This window comes from Ailuropoda melanoleuca, chromosome 14 (assembly GCF_002007445.2).
Source record: "Ailuropoda melanoleuca isolate Jingjing chromosome 14, ASM200744v2, whole genome shotgun sequence".
Classification (NCBI taxonomy): Eukaryota; Metazoa; Chordata; class Mammalia; order Carnivora; family Ursidae; genus Ailuropoda; species Ailuropoda melanoleuca.
This window is the reverse complement of record NC_048231.1, coordinates 55211066-55233515: the sequence shown is the minus strand read 5'-3', so window position 1 is coordinate 55233515 and position 22450 is coordinate 55211066. Positions and strand designations below refer to the sequence as shown.

The window sequence follows — 22450 nt, the reverse complement described above, 5'->3', positions numbered from 1 at the left end:
CCATTTCCACTTGCTCTTGAACGTCCAAGTCTCTGTGTGCTTTATCCTAGATTCTATCTCCCTACTCAAGTAGTGTCATAATGTCTCTTATTGATCCACATACATTTTATAGTTGTAATGAATATACATCTTAACTTTTCATGTTTTGGTATAGCCACCATTTTTATTTTTAACCATTCTTTTTAATGACCAAAATTATCTTTGACAAGGATATGCTTTAATTAGCCACTACCCAAGTGCTTAGATATTTAGATATTTGGCTTTTCTTTAATACTAAGTTTTTCTTTTGAATCTCGAGAACAATACACCCTAGAATTATTTTTCTGAACAGGGCTCTCCAGTAGAACTTTGCGGTGATAGAAATGCTCTCTGCTTTCCACTAGCCACATGTGGCTATTGAGCACTTAAAATGTGTCTAATATAACTGAGGAACTGAGTTTTTAATTTCAATTTGAATAGCCACATATGGTTAATGACTGCTGTATTGGAAAGCACAGTTCTATAAACAAATATGGAGATCAAGGTCCCTCAGTTATGATCTTAATTAAGGTGGCCAAGGTGAGGGCTTATGGGATGGTAACAGACCTTTTGAAGAGCTCTATGACATAGACCTAAGGAAGCCAAAATCTTTTGATTTTGAGTGGAATAAAAAAATTACACTATTAGACCAAAGAGCAGACTGCAGCCAAAGGAAAGAGTAAATACTTTAGAACCAGGTGTGACTTTTCAGAAATTACTCTTCAAAGCAATTATGAGAAAATGCATTCTGTAATGATCTGAACCTTGGACAGTGTTACTCAGATGAGGACCACAGCATCGGCATCCCCCGAGTGCTCATCAGAAATGCAAATTAACGCCCCACCCTCAACCTACTGAATCTAAATATCTGGGGTTGGGGCCCAAGAATCTCTCACAAAGCCCTCCAGGTTTTGCTTACAGTGCTGCTGTTTAAGAACTGCTATAGAATACTGAACACATGGCTTCTACCATCTAGAAATTTCTAATCAAAAATTCCTAGAATATAAAAGGCATTTTTATTCCTCTCCCCAATTTCTGTCACACTTATAATCACAAGTGTCCGATAAAGGTTTGGTACTGAGTTGACTTACCCTCCGTTACTCAGAAACAGTGCTATTCACCTATATTATGCCAAGTGAGGGAACTGAAGATTACAGGCACAAACACTATCTAGAACAAAACCTGAATAACGTAGCTTCGTGGTTTCCTGCTTTGAAGAGGAGCATTTTATAATGTGTGAGCGCTTGCAGGTTTGTGTGTGCGCAATTCTGTCATCTATTGACCCCAAGGACAGCAAGTATTTTGAATGAAACTTTCTTGTGGTTAGAAGTGAAGCGGTCATAGGCTAGCAGTGTTCTGTAAGGCCGTAAACCTTATAATTTGAGGGCAAATGATAAAACTCCCGCGGGAGCTCAGCTGAAAAAGAAACGGTTTTCCGGCAGGCAGGGTCCGCCCGGCCGCCGCCCTCTTACCTTCCGTAGTACTACGTGGGACGCACCCTAAACAATTACTTGTTTTACCTCGAGTTCAAATGGAGTTGACCTTTCCCGTGCTAACTCTGAGAGTCCAGGGTGGGCGCCTTCTGGCGCCGGGGACCCCCAAATCCCGAGGTATCGCGGCGCGCCCCGCCCTGCCCCACCTGGTCAAATTCCAGGCTCGGCCCGACGCTCGGCGGCCGAGGAATGCGGAAGGGCCGCGGGAACCCGCCGCGGCAGGCGGGGGAGGAGGGCGGGCCGCGGGACTACAGCCGCATGCAGGAGGGAATGCGGCAGCAGATCCCACAGGCCACAGAAAACAACTAAAGCCCAGGCTGTGTTCGTCGGTCCCAGCTCGGCTCCGCGGCCGACACAGCGGGATTCGCTCGGTCTTGAGCGAGAACCCCTCCCGCATCCCCCCGTCCCGAGTTGGATCCAGCCTTGCCTTCCGGTGCGCTTTCCGGTCCACCTCTCGAGGCAGGAAGTGCCGGCCGCCGCCACTGTCGCGCCACAGCCCAGCCGTCGTCGCCGTCGCTCGTCGTCTCGCGCAGGGCAGCCCGGGTTCTGGTGTCTGGCGGCGGTGAGTGGCACTCGCCCCCGCGCACGACACCCCTCGGGCCGCTCCCGTCCCTCCTCCCTTCCGGCCTCGCGCCCGCCGCCGAACCCCGCCCCAGGGGCCCGGGGCGCCGGGGGCCGGGGGCTGCGCGATCTGTCAGGTTGGGCGAGGAGGGTGGGCAAGGAGACCTGGCAGTGGCCGGACCTGGGCCTGGAAGTTGAGAGGCCGGGCAGCGCCAGGACGGGTGAAGCCGGGCTGGGGAGACGCCCTGTTGGAAGAGGTGGCTGGGTCCCCAGCAGCGGATAGACCGGCCCTGCGTCACTCGGGTGACTTCACCCACCTGGTGCCTCAGACCGTCCAGAGGCCCCGCCGCCAGCGCCTGGCCCTCACGGGCCCAGTGGGCCGATTAGGGTGTTGAGCACCTGCTCTGTGCCCCCACACGGTGCGAGGTGCTTTGGTGGGTAGGAGTCTACTGGTGCTTGCTTCTTGCCTTAGATGAAGTGTCGGAGGACTCTATTAGAGAACCTATGGTTGGTACAGGCTAAAATGTAATGATTTCCATAGGAGTTGTAACTTTCATTGTGTCTTGCATCTTGTAAAGATTGAGTTCATTCGTGTTGTTTTAAGAAAAGGAAGAATAATAAAAAGTCAAGAAAGATCTCCTGGACAAAGAATCATGACCTCATTTGAAGACCTTGGATTCAGCCCTAGGAGGTAGAACTTAAGTGTTTCTGGCAGGATCTGTGGTAGGAGGTAACAAGACTAAAAGCTGGAAAGGTGGGAATCGTGTTGTGTGAAAGGAGACGATGGGGAGACCAGCCTATGGAACAAGAACTATACTGAATAATAGTTGGATATAAAGGTAGATAAATAAATGAGGCCTTTTTATGGATGTCTTGAAAACTTGACCGAGAAATAAAAGATTATGTAAGAGACATTAGGCAGTCATTTTGGAAAGGGAATAACATGAAGAAAGGGGGTGTTTAGAGGATTAGTTTGGCAGCCTTTGTTTAAGATGGATTTAGAATGGTCTTTTGGTAAGAAAAGAATCATAGCATTTTAGAATTCAAAAGAACCTTATAGATTATCTTGTGAAATAGATTGTCTGTTTTATAGATTATCTTTCATTTAATAATTGAGGAAACTGAAACCCAGCGAAGTGAGGTAATTTGCCCAAGGTCACTTGAAGGATTTACATGTGCCATCCATTTTCTCTGTGAGCATTAGGTGGACCCCGCTGGACCTCATAACTAAGTGCACAGCTTTTTGTTTGTTCAGGCTCTCTTGAATGAAACAACTTTTTAATGGCTGGCTTGATATTCATTTATGCTTTAATGAGACTGAGTTTCGACAGAAAAACTGAAACTTCTGAAGGATAGATCCCCGGATGAGGGTTGTGGGATTTGCAAAGAAAAGAGCCCGTAAATGGGGCTGGTTGTCCCTCTCTTCTAGGATTCAAAGTCATCAGGTATCTGGGGGTGATTTTCATGGCCAGAAGCTTTGGTATCTTCCTTTTTCTGCATTTAGCTGTGTGGTGACATTGCTTGGTACCCCCAACTAGCTATCCATGTTTTCATGATAGAGAATTTCAGCCATCTATATATAGGATATTAGGGGCCAGTGGTACAAGCTCTGGAGCTAGCCTTCCTGAGTACAGATACTGAATTTAAACTCAACCATTTTCTAGCTATGTGACTGTAGGCAAATTGTTTATTCTCTTTGTCCTAATTTTGTCATCTGAGAAATGGAGATAACAGCACCTATATCATAAATTTTGAGGATTAAATATGTTAATACATGTGAAATGCTTAGACCAGTGGTTAGCACATATTTAGCACTCAGTTATTGTCTGTTATCAGCATTGTTTCTTCCAGATATGGAACAGGGCTTAACTGATAAGTTTCGTTGAGGATCTCTTGGGGAAGAGTCTAGTAGAGTTAATGCTGAACCATGGGTAGACTGTAGAGAAAAGATTTATTTTGGGGGTCAGATCTAGGATCTACATTATGTATGTATATGTAATTCTATTTGTGTTAGGAAGGAAGCATATGTATGTATTGCTATACTAATATTTATGGAGCACCTGCCCAGAGGAGGGCACTCTACAATACCATATGATCCAAGGTGAAAAGGCTAAATTGCCACAAAAATGTATAAGTATATGGCATGGCAAGAGAATATTACTGGGCGGTATAAAAATAAACCAATGATAAATGCAACGAGATAAATGAATCTCAAAAATACTATATCAAGTGAGAGAAGTCAGGCATTTGGAATATACACTGTATAATTCCATTTATTAGAATGTCACAGACCAAACTAACTTGTAGTTAATTTAATAAATTTCTGATTTATAGTAATCTATGCAATGATTGCCTATGGGAGAGGGTCACTGACTTGGAAGGAACTTTCTGGAGTGATGTTAACTTGATTGGGATGGTGGTTACATGGGAGTTCACATTTACAAAAACTCATTTTTAAGATCTGTACATTTCACCATATATAAATTTCACTGCAATAAAACAAAATGATATGGGAGTTCAGGGGATGGAAAGTTTACTGCCAGCTGGGATGATCATAAAACTCATAATTTAAAAATGACAGCATTATAATGTATGTGGTAAATATTAAAATATGTATGCTATGGGGAAAGCTTAGCTGGTACTAAGGGGAAAGCTGTAAAAATTGTATTTGGCTCTGTAAAAGAAATAATAGATGTAATAATTCATAGAACTGATTACATATTGTCCTAAATATGCAGCATAAAAACAATGATATGTCATTAAGTATATGAGGTTAATTTTGTGGGCTGTTTTAGCTTGATTATATACTAAATTCTTCTTATAATGGCTGTTTTCAGACTGTTGGTCATGTATCCAGTCATTTGATCCTCCTAATTAGCACTAACATTAGTCTTGACTACAATAATGACCATGAATCCATGAGAAATTTCTAAAGATTCTGATAGGCCATGGAGAGCATGAGAATTTAATCAGAATTGACCTTAGCTTTTAGCAGAACTGCTTTCTGCTTTTTCCATTCATTTACTGTTAGGCCTCACTTGTGCTTCTGCTTACAAATTGGCCTGGCTAAAGGAGACCCCCTAAGCATCCTGCCCCTGGGCCTCTCCACTACCATTCTACTGGAGCTTGGCTAAAACTTGAACTCTTCATCATCATCTTTTTGCTCACAAAACCAGGTCCTCTTCCCTCCCCAGTTACCTCATTTTTGAGAGGTAGCTTTATGCTCCTGGTTTTTCGACCAGTACCTGAGAAAAGCACAATACTTCAAGGATAGAGCTTTGGAAAAAACTCCAATTAGGTAGCAAGATGAATTAGCAAATCAGCATAGGAATCAGAAGAATAGGACAGTGTTGATGGGAATGTTGAGGAAGTGGTGACTCTGTTGCAGTTCAAAGAGGCACCCACAGAAGGGGTGCCTGACTGGCTCAGTCAGAGCATGCCACTGTTGATCTCAGGTCATGAGTTTGAGCCCCACGTTGGGGAATGAATAAACTTTAAAAATAAATAAACTTTTTAAAAAGTAATTAAAATAGTATTATGAGTAACTGTGGGCTAACATTTAAAAACCTAGATGATATGGTTAAATTACTAGAAAAATATTTTTTAAATGGCAAGAAAAAGGGGTGCTTGGGTGGCTCAGTTGGTAAAGTGTGCAAATCTTGATCTCGGGATTGTAGGTTTGAGCCCCACATTGGGTGTAGAGATTACTTTAAAAAATAAAATAACAAAGTATTTTTTAAAAAGAAAAAAGAGCCCACAGAACGTGGAGAAATTGAAAAGAAGGAATTAAAATTTTCTAACCTGGAATCAAAAATTCCCTATCCAATACAAACTTGACTGTGGCCATAATTCTGAAATAAAAGCATTGTCCTATTTTAATATTAAAGAGACCAAAGAAACAAAGTGGCTTTACCAGTTTTCTAGTACTATATAACCAGTTACGCCAAATTCAGCACCTTAAAAAAAACAGTAAACAGTTTCTGAGGGTCTCGAATTCCAAGGCAGCTTGGTTTTGTGTCTAGTGGTTTTGAGTCTCATGAGGTTGCAGTCCCGGTGTCAGGTGGGTTTGCAATCTTTTGAAGGAAGATCATCCTCCAAGATGGCTGACTCACGTGGCTGGCAGATTGGTGTTGACTCTTGGCAGGAGGCTTCTGTTCCCTGCCACATGGACCTTTCTATGGGGCTGTGTAGGGCCCTCGTGTCCTGGTGCTGCCTTGCCTCAGATTGAGTGGTCTGAGGAAGAGCAAGGCAGAAGCTGCAGTGTCTATTACAAGGACACACCATCATTTTTGCAATAACCTATTGGTTATGAAGAGGAGCAGAATATGCCACTCCAAAATATGCTACTTTGGCATAAAGATGATTTTGAGCTGAAGGCAATTGAAGAAGCAGACACAAGAAAAGTTATCTGTCGTCCTGTTTGCCTAAAAGCAGGATATAAATTTAAAAAAGTACCCTTCCTCCCCTCTGTACCGGGAATAACAAAGATTACTCTCTGGAGACAACCTTAGACTCTTAACAGTGGAGAAAGCCCTGACTTCAGTCTACATGACAAGCCTTACCCTGTTTACCGTGCAACTTCCGCAATTAGCCTCTTCCCCTCACACATACCTTCCTTCTTTGTCTTTAGCTGGAGATGATATTTAAGCTGAATTCTAAGTTACCTTTCTGAGTTGGCTTTTCCCCGGGTATCTCCCATGAATACATGTTAATAAACTTGTTTTTTTCTTGTGAATCTATAATTACAGAGGGGTCAGCCAAGAACTCAGAAGGGTAGAGGAAAATTATTTTACCTCCCTACACAGGTCAACCCTTTTCACTGTTGGATGGGATTGCGCAAGGGCAGGAGAAATATTGGCCATCTTAGAGTTTGGCTACCACTGTAGCCAGGGAACAAATTCAGATGCTCTCAGAAGCCAAAGAACAAGTTCAGAGCTCTCAGAGGCTCTCAGTCACATAAACAAATTCCAGCTGTGACAGGAAGCTGTAGGGAGTAGTGGGACTTGCTCAGTGAATACTCATTATCTACAGGAACTTGGGAATGCTGGTCAAGTGATTCCTTATCATACAGTTTTTCAAGAGGTCTGGAATTTGTTTTTATTAAAGTAACTATTCAGTTTTTTTAAATGTTGGCAAACTAATTCAGTTACTTAAAAAGGCATTTTAAAAGATCTTCCCTGGGAGAATTAAATGAACCTCCCTGCAGACTGCATATAGTTTGGTAGCTGCCAGTTTGTGACTTCTGATCCACTTATTCTATTTTACAGAGGAGGACCGTGAGGCCCAGGAAAGCTAAAATGACCCAAGGTCATGTAACTTGTGTATGACAGAACTGGAATTAGTATCCAGGTCTCTGGCATCTCCATTAAAACATAATGACCAAATTTTAAAAACTGAAGGGAACTCAGTGCATAAATAGTGCCTTCTAAATAGTTAATTTTGGTTCGCATCCCTCATGCATGAAATCACCTGATGCACTTTTTAAAATAGAAGTTGCTGGGCCCTACCCATCATCATTCAGTTTCAGTTAGACCAGACTAGGACCTAGGCATCAGTTGTTGTTTTTTTTTTAAGATTTTTTAAAATTTATTTGACAGAGATAGCTAGCGAGAGAGGGAACACAGCAGGGGGAGTGGGAGAGGAAGAAGCAGGCTCCCAGCGGAGGAGCCCGATGTGGGGCTCGATCCTGGAACGCCGGGATCACGCCCTGAGCCAAAGGCAGATGCCTAACAACTGCGCTACCCAGGCGTCCCAGGCATCAGTTTTTTTTTTAAACTTCCAAGATGATTCTAATGTGCAGCCCAGATTGAGACCAGAAGGTTAACTGCTGTGAGAGACATGTTTACTTACTACATGGTGACAGCAACCGACTTAAGACACTTAAAGGAAGAAGCCTTAAAGGAATGTCGAAGTCGTAGGCAGCTGGCAGAATATGCCCAATACAAGCCAATAAAGGCATATAGGCTGGATGAAGTTCACAAGCAATTTCTGCTTATTAGTGATTATCGTGCCCATGTTTTGATTTACACATCAGTATTGCAGGTGTTTTGCAGACATGTAGATTATTATCTAAATATGTTGACACCACAACCACATGTACCGGATTCCCATAATCCCTGCCCTTCTTGTAAACTCTGTGAACAGTACATATAACATTTAGTTCACTCTATATGAGAAATTCATAAAAATAATGAAATAAAAATTCTGAAGAGGAAGTGAGAAGTTTTTACTGCTATTGAGGTTTCTTCATTACATTATACGCTGGTTTATATGGATTTTTTTCTGTAATTATAGTTAAGGATGGAGTTTGATTATTGTTTTCTCTTTAACATGTATAGGTTAAACATTAGTTTGGCAGTCCAAGGTAAAGGTTTCAAGCCTTTATGATGTCAAACCAAGGCCACGACTGGTAGGAAATATTGTCACTTAAATAAACCTACATTACACCATCCATTCCACTATGCAGTTCTACTCTGTACATTGGTTTCCCCAGTATAGTCTGAATTTATTTGAAAACTCGAGAATTTGAATTCAGAGGAAAGTCACTGCTCAGAAATCAGTGGGGGAGGGGGTGCCTGGGTGACTCAGTGAGTTAAGCAACTGAGTCTTGATTTCGGCTCAGGTCATGATCTCAGCGTGGTGAGATTGAGTCCCACATGGAGCTCTCTGCTCAGCGGGGAGTATGCTTGAGGTTCTCTCTCTCCCTCTCCCTATACGCCCCCCCCACTTTCTTGCACACACACTCTCTCAAATAAATAAATAAAATCTTTTTTAAAAAAATCAGTGTTGGATTATGTTGGTAGTATTGAAAGGTTTTTAAAAATTTTGTGGTAAAATGACTAGAAGAACATTTAGTACAAAGTAAAAAATACAAAGGTAGAAATAACCTTTAATAAATGGGGTTCGTATCCCAGCTCTGCCACTAGGTGACCTTGGGAAAGTTATTAAATAGCTTTGATCTTTAGTTTCTTCATATTTGTAAAGCGGATATGATAAGTTTAATGCACATAATGTGCCCAGCACATGAGTCACTCAGTAAATGGTAGTGGAGCCATAAGTTGAGTAGACCTTTCATTTTCTCTCTGGTCTTAAAGCATTTGGGGCTGGAAAAATAGCAAGAACAAAAGTACATGAAGTAAGAAACTGCATGGTGCCATGGACACAGCCAAGCAGTTTGGTGGTGCTGAAGGAGAAGTACAAAGAATGGCTAGAGATAAGGCTGGAAAGGTCATTCTAGTATATGGAAAGGAGCACCTTGTATACCATGCGTAAGAACTTGTACTTTGTACTATATGCAGTGGAGAGCCAACGAAGATTTTTAAGGGAAAGGTAAGGTCATATTCATGTGTTAGACACCACTGGCTGGAACACAAAGGGCAGCTTAGAGGGACGAAAAAGCAAGAAGATAGGTTAGTTGAAATAGAAATATTCTACACAGAAATACTGAAGGCCCAGTTTCAGGTGGTGGGAGAGGAATGAGAAAGATGAGCAAGTCTGAGAAATATTCAAGAGGCAGGGCCTGATTCTCCAGGGAGAGGGATGAGTTGGGGACAACTAGGTTTCCGGCTTGATGAATAGGTAAATTAGTCATTAACTGAGAGAAGACAGAAAGCTAAAGAAATTTAGAAATGGGAAAATAATGAATTCAGTTTTCAACACATTGATTATGAGTGTCTGTGGGGTGTTCAAATGGGTGCCTTTCACAAGCGATTGGGTATTAGAGAGTCTGCAGCCCAGGGGAAAGGTCAGGCCTGGAGATACAGACTTGGGAGTCATCAGTGTTGTCAGACCAATGAGAGTGGATGAGATTATCCAAGGAAAGCGGAATGGAAAGAATTAATAAGCCATGGACTGCTAGAATATTGGAAAACATGAATATTTAGATGAGACGATAAAAGCCTAACAAGAAAATGGAGGAGGACCAATCATAGAAATAGAACTGAGAGAAGATTCAATTGGTATCCACAAGTCAAGTGTAGCATTTTACATAAACCAACCTTTCCAATATCACTAGGAGTCTCCCTTGCGGGGTGCCTGGGTGGCTCAGTCGGTTAAGCGTCTGCCTTCAGCTCGGGTCATGATTCTGGAGTCCTGAGATTGAGCCCCATATCGGCTCCCTGCTCAGGGGGAGTCTGCTTCTCTCTCCCTCTGCTTCTCCTCCACCACCACCCCCGCCCCTGGTCCCACTTCTGCACTCTCTCTCACTCCCACTCTCTCAAAAAAATAAAATGTTAAAAAAAAAGGAGTCTCCCTTGTTAGAGTGGAAGGTCTTCAAGGTTGGGAACCTTGCACTCTTCTTTCCATTTTGGACAGTTCATTTCTACGGTTACTGTTCACTAAAGCCAAGAGTTGTTGAGGCTCTGAAGAAAAGAGGGATAAAATGGTGTTAAATACAGCAGAGTGATCCCAAGGAGTTAGACTGGATTTGGTAGTTTGAAAGCAGTTGCAGAAGAGGAAAAAAACCAGATTGTGGTGGGTTAAAAGTGAGTGGGAAGTGAGAAAATAGAGAAAGCCAAGATACTTACCTCAGAAGGAAAGGAGAAAGAGGATGGCAGTTTCTTTTGGGGGTAGAGTTCTTTTCAGATTGATTGTTTTGCTACAATTTGCCTCACTTTCAGCTCATATTTTATTATCAGCTCGTATTTTACGTGTGTATGTTTGTAGTGTATAGGTGCCATAGACATATATTATAAATGTGTACAGTTTTAAGGTGAAGTACAGGGGAAAAATTCCTTTTTTGGGAAGAAATTATGGTGTTATTACATTGAGCCTATTATCTGTTCTGTAACTTGTTTTGATTAGGGCCATTTATGAATTGCCCTTGATTGTTTTTCGCCTTCCTTCCCTGTTGCCTTCACTCATGAGGTCAGACTTGTCTTAGTGGCATTTCTGGCCTCCTAGTGTCATTTCTGGCCTTATCGGTTACCTCCCCGTTCTCTCACGGGCATGGCCCCTAATAAAAATCTTTGCATGTTTAATCCCATCTTGGCATCAACTTCTTGGAGATCCCCAAACAAGCTTCAGAAATGTTTAAATACAGTAGACTTTTGGGGTAGCTATAGGGTTAGCATGACACAGTTGATTATTTTTTATAAATAAAACTTTACTCTGGGAGGTTTTTCTAAAGGACTCTATCACAAACATAATTTGTAGATACTGAGAGAACTAGTTGTTGCCTTCAGATTTACTATCTTTTGTACATATTATATCTCGAAGAAATAGAATTTTTTTTTTAAGATTTTATTTATTTATTTGACAGAGAGATACACCCAGCAAGAGAGAGAACACGAGCAGGGGGAGTGGAGAGGAAGAAACAGGCTCCCAGCAGAGGAGCCTGATTTGGGGCTCGATCCCAGAACGCTGGGATCATGCCCTGAGCTAAAGGCAGACACTTAACGACTGAGCCACCCAGGCGCCCCAGAATCAGAATTTTTAGCATGAAAAAATTTTAATCAACAGTTTTGGAATATGAAGAAGAATTAAAGTGTAGACAAGTGCCTTTCTGGTGGACCACATTCTGTCTCTTATTTAACCCTCAATATAACTAAACTCAAATAAGCTAAGTTACAGGATAGAGGAGAAAGTTAACATTTATATGGGGTAGAGAAGGAGTAACAACTCTAAGGTGGGTATACTTCAAACCTGCACCACTAAGCCAAGCTTCAGAAGACCCCAGGGTGTATTTTTCTGAATTGAAGAAAGAGAAGTAAACAATGTAGATTAAAATTCCAAGACTAGGCCTGCCTGGCTGGATCAGTTGGTAGACCATGCAACTCTTGATCTCAGGGTTGTGAGTTACAGCCCCACTTAGGGTGTAGAGTTCAGATGATTCAGTTGGTTAAGTGGCTCCCTTTGGCTCCCGTCCTGATTCGACCCCACGTCGGGCTCTGTGCTCAGCAGGGAGTCTGCTTCTCCTCCTTCTGCCTGCCGCTCCTCCTGCTTGTGCTCTCTCCCTCTCTCTGTCAAGTAAATAAATAAAATCTTAATTAAAAAAAAAAAGAAAAAAGGTCAAGACTAAAAGTCCCAACAACCAAAGTCCAAAATTGCCTTGGTCAGCTGCTGCGCCAGCTGGTCCTCTTCTTTCATACTATGGGGCTGCAGAGTTAAAGCAACAGTCCCCAAAACCACCCTCATTTCTGATACCAATCGCAAGTTTGGTTCCCCAAGACAACCCTCAGGTTTGATAATTTTGCTAGGATTCACAGAACTCATTGAAAGCTGTTACACCCTTGGTTATGGTTTATTGCAGTAAAAGGATTCAGATTAAAATCAGCCAAGGAAAGAGATGTCTGGTGCAGAGTCCAGGAGGGTCCCAGATGCAGAGCTCCAGTTGTTGTCTTCCATGGACAGTGTTGACTCCTCCTGGCAACAAGATGTGACAGTAGGCATGGAGTATTGCCAACTAGGAAAGCTCACTTGATCCTTGATAGCCATAGTTTTTATTGGAGCTTCATCATGTAGATACTGTCAGCTGCTCTATGGCTGATCTCAGTCTCTACACCCTTGAGAGGTCAAACTGGTAACACATGACCCATAACCCCCACAATAAGTTACATTGTTAGATTGTCTGATGTGACCCAAGACCCCATATATCAGTCAGGACATTCCACAGGCTTAGAGATTACCTCCCAGAAGCAGAGGAAAAAGACCAAGCCTCTCTTTGGGCAAAATTGTTTACTACACGGGGCCATTGATTTTATATTTTAACGTAGATAATATCTATCTCATAGGGCAGTTGTGAAGATTGAATAAGACATTGGACCGAAAAATTGCTCAGGTCTCTCTGTGTTTTCCAAGGTTATATGTAGCTAGTAATGGTGGAGCTGAGATTTGAACTCAGGACTTTCTAATTCCAAAGCTGATAGCATTTTTTGCGTTGTGTTTATTTAAAACTGCAAATAAAAAATGGAATGAAATGTGTTCATTCTCTTTGACATTTACTTTCTTTTTTTTTTTTTAAGTAGGCTCCATGCCCAGTGTGGAGCCCAGCATGGGGCTTGAACTCACAACCCTTAGATCAAGATCTGAGCTGAGATCAAGAGTAGGACGCTTAACTGACTGAGCCACTCAGGCTACTTGACATCTAAATTATTGGTGGCTTTCAGTAGAGTTTTGGAGGCTACCATTGAAGCCATATTATAGAGAATTGAGGAGTGATTGGAAAGATGAGAAAATGGAGACAGTTGAGTATCAGACTGCTATTCTAAAAGTTTTGTCAAAGGAAAGGGGAAATGGGGATGAAGCTAGAGGGATGCAAGATTAAAGAGTAGGTTTTGGGGTGCTTGACTGACTTGGTTGGTAGAGCATATGACTCGATCTCGGGGTCCTGAGTTCAAGCCCCATGTGAGTTCGAGCCCCATGTTGGGCATAGAGATTACTTTAAAAAAAAGAAAAGTAGGTTTTGATAATTTTTTTTAAGATGAGAGAGCCTTTTGAACATGTACCATACAGTGACTATACTAGTTCCTTTGTGAATGTTGTCTCATATAAGTCTCACTTGCATTGAAACAGAGGCTGTGTTTTGCTGTAAAACCGAGGATTGTGTGAGCTTCCCTGGTTTTCATACTGTGTTTTGAAAAACCAAGGCTTAGAGGTTATGCAATATTGGTAATAAAATGGAGTGAAAAGAGCACCTACTGCATTGGATTGTTAGGAGGATCCAATGGGATGATTCTTGTAAAAAGTAAGATGAAATGTCAACTTTGGAGTCTGTCTTAATTTCCACTTAAAAATGAGTCTTATGAAATTTGGAGGCAAGCTATATAATGATTTCTATTCTGTTTCTTAAATTTTTCAAAACTGCTTTTTCCTAACCATTTAATTGTCACATTGGAAATAAAGTTGAAATGTCTATTTATTCCTACACAATCGAAGTAATAATTCTACATTAAGATATTTCTTTTCATTGACTTTAGGTGTTACAGGTTCATTTTTTGTTTTGTTTTATGTTTTATGCATTGTTTTTTGGTTTATGTTTTTTCTTTTTAACTCTAGAATTAAACAGCCACCATGTCGAGCAAAAAGGCAAAGACCAAGACCACCAAGAAGCGCCCCCAGCGCGCAACATCCAACGTGTTCGCCATGTTTGACCAGTCGCAGATTCAGGAGTTCAAAGAGGCCTTCAACATGATTGATCAGAACAGAGATGGTTTCATTGACAAGGAGGATCTGCATGATATGCTTGCTTCTCTAGGTAGGCTTTTATATTCTTAATATGCCCACCTCTCCAAAATAATTATTCAGTGGTTTATGTGATGTGTAAGCATTTCTCTCCTTATCTCAAAGGCCTAGTGAGATATGTCTGGGTGGGAAGTGCCATATGGGGTTGGCCAGTCATAAGAGGATTTTATTTATAATTTTTTTTATAATTAAGGTAAAGAAAATATAAAGATACAAGATTCAAAGCAAACAGAAACTGCCCCTTTGTCCCTTTGGTTATATGGGTGTTAATTTATTATTCCTTGTATGATTTTGTTGTTGTTTGTTGTGATCTTAAAAAAGATGAGAGGGAAGGTCCTCCACGTTCTGCCCCAAGTCAGCAGTGAGTTGACAGTTGGGAACAGCAAGTCTAGGAGTTCTCTGTAGACTGGGCAGGGAAGGGGTGTAGGTCAGGAATGGCCTACAGTTAGGCTCTGCTCTCTAGAGTTTTCTTGTGCTTGACTATTAGCCAGAAAGGGCAGTTCATGGGCCAGAGGGCAAAGAGAGAGGTTTGTTATTCTTTTCCTCTTAGTAACCGGAACACAATTTTTTTTCTAATATATTACTTTGAAAAATTTTAAGCCTGCAAAAAGTTGAAAGAACAGTATGATGAACACGCATAGATATTTTCCCTATGGACCAGTTGTTAACATTTTGCAATATTTTCTTTATTCAGAGTGAGAGTAGGATCAGGATACTGAACTAAGTTATTGACTTGGAGGTAGGTTGGGTCCCAGTGTTCTTCACACTCACAATAACTAAGTGTACTCTTTTGGGTGGGTCACTACTGAAGAAAGCTGTTGGAGAAAAATTGAAGGACTTAGTTGTATTACAAAGATTGAACACTTGACACCTGGGTGGCTCAGTCAGTTAATCGTCTGCCTTTGGCTCAGGTCATGATCCCAGCTCCTGGGATCGAGCCCTGCATCAGTTCTCTGCTCAGCAGGGAGCTTGCTTCTCCCTCTTCCCCATCCATGCTCATGTTCTCTCTCTTTCTCTCTCTCAAATAAATAAGTAAAATCTTTAAAAAAAAAAAAAAAAAGATTGAACCCTTCAGCCTATACCCTGCTCATAGTAGATCCTCGGTTAATTTTTATTGGATGAATGAGGGATGGTAGAATAAGGGGCCCACTTTGGGGCCTTTCATTTTGGGGAACCCGTGCTTTTAATGATACGTATTTATTTACCTTTCAAATCAATAAATTATATCGGATGCCTTAAATGGGTCCATAGTTGCTTAACCTAAACCAATCCATTTTAAATCCCTGTGTCTTTCTTGTACCCATGTTTTCTTGACACCTTTGGGTTAGACTTTTTTCCCAAAATAATGGTGGCAAGAGAGTTGGATTAAATTTGAAGGTAGAAAAGTAGATCTTTTTTAGCTCCTTTCACTTATTCAGTGAATCTTGAAATGAATTTTGGTCTAATTTTTGTATTGTTACGTTGAATAGGTATAATGAGTAAGACAGGTAATACACAGTAAGACGGGTGCCAGCTTGGCATTTAAAGTTCACTCAAATTCCCAGGATGAAAACTACATATGAAACATAAATCTAGATTTGACTGTCTTTGGCACTTAGTTGGATGTATTATTCAACTGCTTCCTTAGATATGAATATCTAACTTAAGATACTCTTCATGGAGAATCATTACAAACTTAATGTTGGAAGGAACTTTTCAGATACTGAGTTTAACCAGTCCATTTTACAGATTTAAAAATAAAAAAAGTAAACCCTAGATAGCTGCCACATTTTCTCAGGTCACACAGTCAGTGGCAGAACTGGGATTCAAACTCACTATTTAGACCGTTCGTTCAGGGCTACTTTTCCTATCATGGGAGCCTCACAAATGCCTGGACGAAGAGGAGTGCTTTGTTATTCCCGCCATGACTGTCCGTTCCAGGGGATGGTCTCCTGAGGAATCTCCCTCCACAGGGAGAAGTGTTCCTAGTTTAAACTGAGATTAAGATTTCCCATTATGAGCAATACTAAACTAGTTTTGCCATATGAGTAAACCGCATTTGCTCCTATGTCTTGCGGCTGAATAATAGATAACATTGTTCGAAATGAGCTCTCAGTTCTAAACCAACCTAATAGTTTTATCTTAAATGACCAACTTATTTAATAAAATTTTTGAAACATACCAATTCATGGGCAACTGTGCCACAATTGGAAATACGAATATTTTAATTTTTTAAACAACTGGCATTGAAATGCCCTGATGGGCCTTTAGCATTGTTAACATTTCAAGATGCAAAAATGTGGCCTTGCCTGGTTCATGGTTTCAAGTGCCCGTTTTTTTTGTTTTGTTTTGTTTTTTAAGATTTTATTTATTTATTTATTTATTTGAGAGAGAAAGAGTGAGAGAGAGAGCATGAGCTGGGGGAGAGAGGCAGAAGGAGAGGGAGAAGCAGGCTCTCCACTGAGCAGGGAGCCCAACGTGGGGCTTGGTCCCAGGCCCCCGAGATGATGACCTGAGCAAAGGCAGACACTTAACTGACTAAGCGGCTCCAGGCACCCCTCAGGTGCTTGTTTTTAATGAAAATAGTGAAGGAAAGGTTGCAGAAAGTATCAGTGAATGAAAAACATTCAGCCTACGCCCACAATACATTTTTATAATGATAAAGATTTTTTACATTGTCAAAAATTATCTTTTAAACATGTTCTTAATGCAAGTTAATTGAAAAAATAGTTCCATGTGATGATGTACCTTAAAAATATACTAGGGAGCATAACAATAACAAATTAATTATGTGTTGAAATTAGTTCTTTGTCCTTAAATGTTAAAATGTGAAATCTTACAGGGAAGAATCCAACTGATGCATACCTTGAGGCCATGATGAATGAGGCTCCCGGGCCCATAAATTTCACCATGTTCCTCACGATGTTTGGTGAGAAGTTAAATGGCACAGATCCGGAAGATGTCATCAGAAACGCTTTTGCTTGCTTTGATGAAGAAGCAACTGGTGAGTGCCCTTTGTTCATGCCCACCCTCATTCCAGACTGTGTGAAACACTTTTTAGGAAATGAAGAAGATGAGTAAAATGTAACTTTAAAAAAAATGAATAAACTATCATTTATAATAGGATGATATGACCGAGAATGGGGAGGTCACAGGTATATGGGTCATAAAGCTGCCTAGTTTGTGGTGCTAATCTTTGAATTTGGTTGGAAGCTTCCTGAAAGCCAAATGGAGAATTGTCTGTTAAATAGTATTTTTTTAGACAATGAAAACTACTTCTTCAAGTGACTCTCACCAAAAAGTATAATTAACTTGAACAGTTAAAATCTTTTTTTTCCCCTCATTTTAAGGCGTGTAAAGCCTAAGTATTCACATTTCTTACTCCTCTCATTTCCCCTTTCCTTCTCTCTTAATGCACTCCTCCTCGACCGGCACTTCCTCACATACGCCTTGCACCTTCCTGCTTCCCGTCCCTACCTGTCACAACTGCACCATCCCTCGTGCACATTTGGTCTTTTTTCTGGGCAGCTGCCCTTTTTTTTTCTTTATATCTCTGAAATACAGAGGGGTTTTTTTCCTCCTCTAGAAAACACTTGCTTCAAATTAATTTTGTAAGCATTATAATCTATTAACTGAGCTTTTACAATGAAAGAACTCTAGGGGCACCTCGGTGGCTCAGTTGGTTAAGCATCCGACTCTTGGTTTCAGCTCAGGTCATGATCTCAGGGTCATGAGTTCGAGCCCTGTGTCGGGCTCCAGCTCAGTGCAGAGTCTGCTTGAGATTCGCTCCCTCTCCCTCTGCCCCTCCCCTGCTCACTCTCTCTCTCTCAAATAAATAAATAAAATCTTAAAAAAAAATTCTAGAATGAGGGGCGCCTGGGTGGCACAGCGGTTAAGCGTCTGCCTTTGGCTCAGGGCATGATCCCGGCGTTGTGGGATCGAGCCCCACGTCAGGCTCCTCTGATGAGCCTGCTTCTTCCTCTCCCACTCACCCTGCTTGTGTTCCTCTCTTGCTGGCTGTCTCTATCTCTGTCAAATAAATAAAATCTTTAAAAAAAAAAAAAAATTCTAGAATGAAAGAACTCTAAAAGTAACAGGCAGGGCACCTGGGTGGCTCAGTCGGTTAAGCATCAGCCTTTGGCTCAGGTCATGATCCCAAGGTGCTGGGATCAATTCCCACATGGGGCTCCCTGTTCAGCGGGAAGTCTGCTTCTCTGCCCCTCCCCTGACTTGTTCTCTCTCTCTCTCAAATAAATAAATAAAATCTTAAAAAAAAAAAAAAGTAATAGGCAAACATAATGATAAATTTACAATTTGCCTTAGTTCACTAATTTATTTTGTTCACGGAAGTGTGGATATTCAGAAATATTTTTTAACACTGGCCTAGTTTAGAAATAAACCATTAAAGTGCCAGGAAGTATTCGTGACTCCCTTCTCTCTAATGCCTTCCAGGCACCATCCAGGAAGATTACCTGAGAGAGCTGCTGACAACCATGGGAGATCGGTTTACAGACGAGGAAGTGGATGAGCTGTACAGAGAAGCGCCTATTGACAAAAAGGGAAATTTCAATTATATTGAGTTCACGCGCATCCTTAAACATGGAGCAAAAGACAAAGATGACTGAAAGAACTTTAGCTAAAACCTTCCAATTGCTTTGTCTTACTCTGTTTTATTTCCCAGGCACTTTCCCCCACCCTCATAGACCTGTTGCATGCAACTTAGTTTCACAGCTTGGCGTCTTTTTTTGATGTATTTATTCTAGACCTTTCTGCCACTTAGCACTTGTATAATCAAACTGCAAATGGGGTTGAGGTTGTAAATTGTGCTGAAAAAGAGATTGCGAATAAAAATCAACAATGTGAAAGCCCAGGAAAATATATCCGGTATTTCTGGTTTTGCTGGATTTTTACATTTTTATATAATAAAAACACTATTTTGAAATAAAGATTATGCTGACTCAAATGGAATATAATGGAAAGTTAAACAAATAAGTGGTAGTTGGGGGTAGTCTTTTTTTTCAGATTTTCAACTTCACATAATTCAAATTTCATGGTAAAGCTGAATTTTCACTTATGTGGGACAGTGTTCTTCAGAACTTCTAAGTACAAATTAACATCATTATGCAGTTAAAACTACTTATTGCCTTTGATTTTTTTCATGCGTTTAGTAAGTCAGATGTTTAAACTATTGAATGATAAATATAGGATATATCTTAGAAAACATTTAACATTTTATAGATCTTAGAGCCTAAGAAAATGAGGCAAAATTCTGAAGAAAAGAATAGTTATTACAAACATTTACTGTATGTAAAGCACTGCACATAGGTGATTTTTCACTGAATCTTCTCAACGACCTTGTGAGATAGATTTTTTTTTTTTAAGATTTTATTTATTTATTTGACAGAGACAGAGACAGCCAGCGAGAGAGGGAACACAAGCAGGGGGAGTGGGAGAGGAAGAAGCAGGCTCCTAGCAGAGGAGCCTGATGTGGGGCTCGATCCCATAACGCCGGGATCACGCCCTGAGCCGAAGGCAGACGCTTAACCACTGTGCCACCCAGGCGCCCCGTGAGATAGATTTTTATTAGCCTTTGTTTCAGGTGAGGGAACTGAGCTCTGCAGAGTTGAGTGATTGAGTCAGTAGAGTAAGTGAGAGGTGGGATTGCAACCTGGGGCGCCTAACTCCAGAGCTTATAGTCCTGGAACCCTGTGCTCTCTCTGCAACAAGCCCCAAATGCCCAAAAGGTCAAGACATTTCCATTACCCTCTAACATAATTTTGTAGCCATTGAAATTTAAAATAATTCATGGAAATTGATTATTTGAACAGAATTTCAGGAAAGTATCCCATTAAAAAATAGAAGACAAATGATTTTAAGCAAGATTATGTTTGAAGGTAGTTCGTGTGGTGTATAGGCTGTAGACTATAGCAAGGGCTAGAAAACAGAGCTCATTTAAAACCCTCAAGGCCAGGCAATATGCAAAGTAGGAGAGAAAAACCTGAAAAAGGAAAAAAATCTAAAATTTTCCTAATCTTGTTCAACATCTATTCCCTCTCTTAAAATTGTTGTACTGGTATTTTATCTGCTTCAGATGAATGCATCTTCATACCATTTAATATCTGTCCCTTAGAGCTTGGTGTGGTAGGCAAACCCTGGTCATGTATTGCCGCTCAATTTTTCTGGGCTTCCTTTTCGTCATCTTTAAAACAAAAGATGGTCTAGTAGAGTGCTCGGACTTCATGAGAGCTCTCACTTTTATTATCTAATCCTCACGACACACGAGGTAGGTAGGGCAGGTGTTATTCCTTCTTTTCTAAGCCGAAGCACCCGCCCAAGCTTCAAGTCACCATGTAGCGTTGCACCAGGTGGAGAATCCCATATGTTTAAGGATAATCTTGATTGTCATTAAACCAAGACTCATCAGCCACTCGTTATGTGCTAGGCACTCTTCTAAGTGTTGGGCATAACTGGGGGGCAGGACAGGCAAGGATGCTGCCTGCCCTCCTGGAGTTCACATTCTCTGGTGAGAGGCAGGATCAGTAAGCCCTATCACACAAGTACTGTGAGACGAAGAACGAAAGAAGCAAGTGTGGTGGAGGGCCTCCGGGATGTGACATTAAGCAGAGATCTGCATGACAAGAAGAGGTCCCTGTGTTTCCACTCAAAAGGCTCATTTCAGGGCATGCTGTGGCAGGAGCACTGGGAGAGCACTGGACAAGGACATAGGATGGTATTTGCTGATTAGCTTAAGTGTGGAATCATAGGGCTTTGAGAGGGAAGAAGGGTTAGGGTTTTGGAAACTTAACCTTGCCATGGCGTATAGAAATGAGGGGCAAGATGAGAAGTAAGAAGGCTTCCAGTTAAGAGACTAGGTAAGACACAAGGGCAGCTTGGACTCCAGAAATAGTAGAGGAGGGTGGCTGTAAAAAGCCTCTCCCTGTCAGTTTCCTCTGCTCCAACCCTGCCTGGCTGCTGTCTCTCTGGCATCATTCCAACCACCATCATTTTGGTTTATTCTATTGCTCTGCTTAAGGGCAGATAGGAAAGATTGGAAGGGAAGAATTTTTCAAGATTTATAAAAAATTCAGTTGTTTCTTAATAGGTTATGTTTACCTGACCTATCCCATTCTGTTTCATCTATAGGATCTCTAAAGAGAGCTGTGGAATCCAGTACTATAAGGCACCTGGGTTAGGACCTTGTTCCATTCTGGTGTTCAATAAATACTGGTGATGGTGGTGAAAACTCTCTAGTACCTTTCCCTTTTTTGAGAACCACATAGTGATGATCTCTCAAGCTGACAATTGATCTTTTGGCTGTCACACGGGGGATATGTGATTTAATCAAAGAGTTAAAACTGTACTCAATATTTACTATGTACTAAGCATGTTATCCTACCACCCTTTGAGGAAGGTATTTTTATTATACCTGCTGTACAAATGAAGAACTGAGGAGCAGAGAAGTAACTTACCAAGGTTACACACAGCTGGGAGGCAATGGGCTATAATTTGAGTCCAGCCACTCTAGCTCCAGAGCCTGCCCTCCCAGGAAAATGATTATTGCAAATAGCACCATTAGTTTCTTACCATCATAGAGAAATTTCACTCTGGGAGGTGGATAAGGTAAGCATTGTTAACCCATTTTACAGTTGAGAATACTGAGTTACAGAAGTTTCCTGACTTGCTCAGATGGTATCTGAGCCAAGACTAGCTTATAAACTTTTTGAGAGCTAGAAGGCTTCTCATTAAACCTATAGTTTCCTAATTAAATAATATCTGTAGCCTGAACAAAGTTTTTTTTCTAATCTGTAAATTTATGTGTACTATATATCATCTATATGAAATCCATTAATATTTATAAAATAAAATTATATTTAATTATACATTTAATGGATTATCGTTCCTAATAAAATGATTGCATACAAGTAAATTTTAAAGTTCAGCAATATATATATGAATAAATACTTGAAAAATGAATCTCCTTGATTGTAAATTGACTTTTTAAAAAAATATTTAAATATTTTTGAAAACAGGATGTCTTATAATCAATGTATATATTTAATATTGTTTATACTGAAAAATAATTATCAGTGTTGCCACTCAAAATTGACAGATCTTAAAAGATAAGGAACAGTCTTTGAAATATAAACATATAAACTACTGAAAAATCTGGTATGAATAGGCTCTGTAAATATGTCATATGGGAAACATGAATGAGGATG

The 22450-nt window shown here is 40.8% G+C and overlaps 1 protein-coding gene across 1 annotated transcript; it reads left to right on the top strand.

Annotated features, from left to right (window-relative positions):
* Positions 1-1923: 1923 nt before the first annotated feature.
* On the top strand, positions 1924-19177 carry LOC100471142 (myosin regulatory light chain 12B). The gene is made up of 4 exons (XM_034642232.1): positions 1924-2073; positions 14067-14265; positions 17074-17235; positions 18684-19177. Exons 2-4 carry the CDS (start codon positions 14082-14084, stop codon positions 18854-18856), a joined length of 519 nt encoding a protein of 172 aa, XP_034498123.1. The 5' UTR covers positions 1924-2073; positions 14067-14081; the 3' UTR covers positions 18857-19177.
* Positions 19178-22450: the final 3273 nt, after the last annotated feature.

Excerpts from the sequence above, each read along its gene's own strand:
- LOC100471142 (XM_034642232.1), top strand. The coding sequence starts at position 14,082 with ATGTCGAGCAAAAAGGCAAAGACCAAGACCACCAAGAAGCGCCCCCAG. Across the intron at positions 14,266-17,073 it reads TGATATGCTTGCTTCTCTAG|GGAAGAATCCAACTGATGCA; the intron begins GTAGGCTTTTAT and ends GAAATCTTACAG. Across the intron at positions 17,236-18,683 it reads CTTTGATGAAGAAGCAACTG|GCACCATCCAGGAAGATTAC; the intron begins GTGAGTGCCCTT and ends AATGCCTTCCAG.